The sequence below is a fragment of the Cryptomeria japonica genome, chromosome 11 (assembly GCF_030272615.1).
Source record: "Cryptomeria japonica chromosome 11, Sugi_1.0, whole genome shotgun sequence".
Classification (NCBI taxonomy): Eukaryota; Viridiplantae; Streptophyta; class Pinopsida; order Cupressales; family Cupressaceae; genus Cryptomeria; species Cryptomeria japonica.
The window spans coordinates 461,826,167-461,828,918 of record NC_081415.1 but is presented as its reverse complement, the minus strand read 5'-3'; the positions used below and the strand labels follow the sequence as shown (position 1 = coordinate 461,828,918).

The 2,752-nt window shown below is 38.1% G+C and overlaps 1 protein-coding gene across 1 annotated transcript; it reads left to right on the top strand.

The window, feature by feature from the left end:
- Positions 1–268: 268 nt before the first annotated feature.
- Positions 269–2,515, top strand: LOC131068281 (histone H3.3). Its single transcript, XM_058003452.2, has 5 exons — positions 269–436; positions 1,039–1,152; positions 1,340–1,416; positions 1,505–1,595; positions 2,110–2,515. Exons 2-5 carry the CDS (start codon positions 1,081–1,083, stop codon positions 2,278–2,280), a joined length of 411 nt encoding a protein of 136 aa, XP_057859435.1. The 5' UTR covers positions 269–436; positions 1,039–1,080; the 3' UTR covers positions 2,281–2,515.
- Positions 2,516–2,752: the final 237 nt, after the last annotated feature.

Sequence of the window (2,752 nt, the reverse complement as noted above, 5' to 3'; positions counted from 1 at the left end):
GGATTGGCTTCTCTTCAAAAAAGCAAAATAAAAAATTGACAGCTCGGCTAGATCCGTGCGCCTAAGCAACCATCCAATCAGATTTGAGCACAAGGATTCTGTGCTTTCTCAGAAGTAATGTCAACCGTTGATGGCTCACGCGGAGGAATGGGTGCTGTCGATGAGAAATTTTGACTAGGAATGAACATCAGCCGTTGGATGGAGTGGCGGCGTTAGCGCTGTACCGTCGAATTATAAGAAGAAGAAACACAAGCGTACTATACGGAGTTAGGTCGGCTGAAGCAGTGTGACCGGTATCTACCTATATAGCTAGCACACGATTCGTTCTTTCAAATCCTTTATTATTCAATTCCGCGGGAGTTTTGTTATCGCGTTTGGGAATTTGGCTTCTCTGTGTTTTCTTATTTCGACTGGTGATTACAGGCTTCATTGACAGGTATGGCAGCATGTTCCTCTGCCCGTCTCTTTGAAATTTCTGAATCTTCTTTCAAAGGTTTAATTGGGTCATGGAGAGTTTTAGGGTTCCACATCTGAGACAAGTTTTCTACCTCGGCAAATTTAGGGTTTCAAGACTGATATGGTTTCTACCCCAGTAAATTTCCGAGCTTTTCTTCGGTCTCGATTCGACTGAGCTTAGAGCTCTTTGATATTTGCCAACTGTTTTTGAGTTATACTGGTTGAGGGCTTTTGGATTCAGTTTGGTTAGGAGACATCGTGGTTGTTAGATTTGTGGGTTTGATGGCCTAGTTTAGTGCGGCTGTGTAAGATTTTGGGTACGTCGAGTGTTTGTTTCACTGATTTTTCTCTCGAAGCTGGGAAATTTGAATGATGCATTGTTTTACGTTTTCTTGGCTCCCACTCTATTTCTCCAGAGTACATGGTTTTGTCGTTCTCATAACGTCTGTTATCCTAGTTAGGGTAGGATGGGTGTGTGGTTGTATGTACCTTTGCACCTCCTCTCCTTTGATTTCATCATTTAGTTTTATGATTACGCCCGTGCACATATTTTTCTAACATTTACACTCTGGCGCTTTGCAGAGTTTTGTGACATTGTGCTAGTGTGTTTAGCTCTTTTGAGAAATGGCTCGTACTAAGCAAACAGCGCGTAAGTCTACAGGAGGAAAGGCTCCAAGGAAACAACTCGCAACCAAGGTATGTTTATGCTTAAGTAGTCTAATTTTTGCTCTTCATCTCTACATTGTCATTGAACTCTTATGTGTCACAAAATTTCTTTTTTTTTTCTTGTTTTAAAATTTTTTCCCGGTCAAGACTTTTTGAGTTTCCCTTTTATGGTGTTTGGTATGCCAATTAATAAATTTCTTTTATGTTGACTTGTCAGGCTGCTCGTAAATCAGCCCCTACGACTGGAGGCGTGAAGAAGCCCCACAGATACCGTCCCGGAACTGTTGCTCTACGGTATGGATTTCAAAATTTAACCTCATTGCCTTTTTATCGTAAATATTTTTGTTTTGTAATATTTTTTTCCTACTGCTTTACATTACAGTGAGATCCGAAAGTACCAGAAGAGTACTGAGCTCCTGATCCGAAAGTTACCTTTCCAGAGGCTTGTGAGAGAAATTGCTCAGGACTTCAAGGTAATTATTAGGGTTTTCTTAAAGGCGTTTTGAGGGTTTCAGTCAATCGCTTTAAAATTTTACAAATCACTTTTCCAGGCCTCCTTGACAGTCAATATAGAAGCTCTATTACAGTATAAAATTTTCTTTATACAATTTAAATTATCAATTTTCTGGTTATGAGGATTCTTGAATTTTGGAAAACCCATTGAAGATGGTCAAATTTCGAAGAATCACCATAACCAGCTTCAAAATTGTTCTATAAATTGAAGAATCCCCATAACCAGACTCTTTCTGTATAGAGTTGGTCAAATTTGCTCTATTCGGTATAGTGTTAGTTATGGGGGTTTTTTAGATGCTCTATGCAAATTATTCACCTTATTTTGTCTTGCTCGTTGACTTAGTTTTAAGCAACTTGCAAAAATGTGTATTTGAATTTTTAATGAAATGCTTATGCAGTCATGCCTAAGTTTTTGTCAAGTGATCGTAGTAATGTGGTCTGATAATATGTTCTTTACATTGAATTGTTTTGTAGACGGACTTGCGTTTCCAGAGTCACGCCGTCCTCGCTCTCCAAGAAGCTGCAGAGGCATATCTTGTGGGCTTATTTGAAGACACTAATTTGTGCGCGATTCATGCTAAAAGGGTCACAATAATGCCTAAGGATATTCAACTTGCTAGGCGAATTCGTGGTGAAAGGGCTTAGGCCTGATATTTTGCTGGGAATAAATCTGTAAAGTCTGCAATTTGTTCTGGGGGATTGTAACCTGTATATGGTCTTTTGCTTTCAAGATACTTTTAGTTTTAGGAAGAACACTCCTGAGTGCTTCATTGTTAATGCCTGCACTCTAAGACTTCAATGGCTTGGAGATGATTATTATTTTCATTGAATGTATTATGTACTTCAAAAACTGATGAAATTTAGTGTTTTTGCTGTTTAACATGCTAACTTTTAACGCAATTTTGGGATGCCACTAATTGTGAAATGGATTTATAATCGTTAGGTAAGAAGTCTAAATATTTCATATTTATGTTGGACTTGTTCTGAATTACAGTATTGTTTTCATTTAATGTATATGTACTTCTAACTCTGCTGAAATTCAGTGTTTTTGCTGTTTTAGATGCTAACCTTTTACGCATTTTTTGGGATGCCACTAATTGTGAAATGGATTTATAAT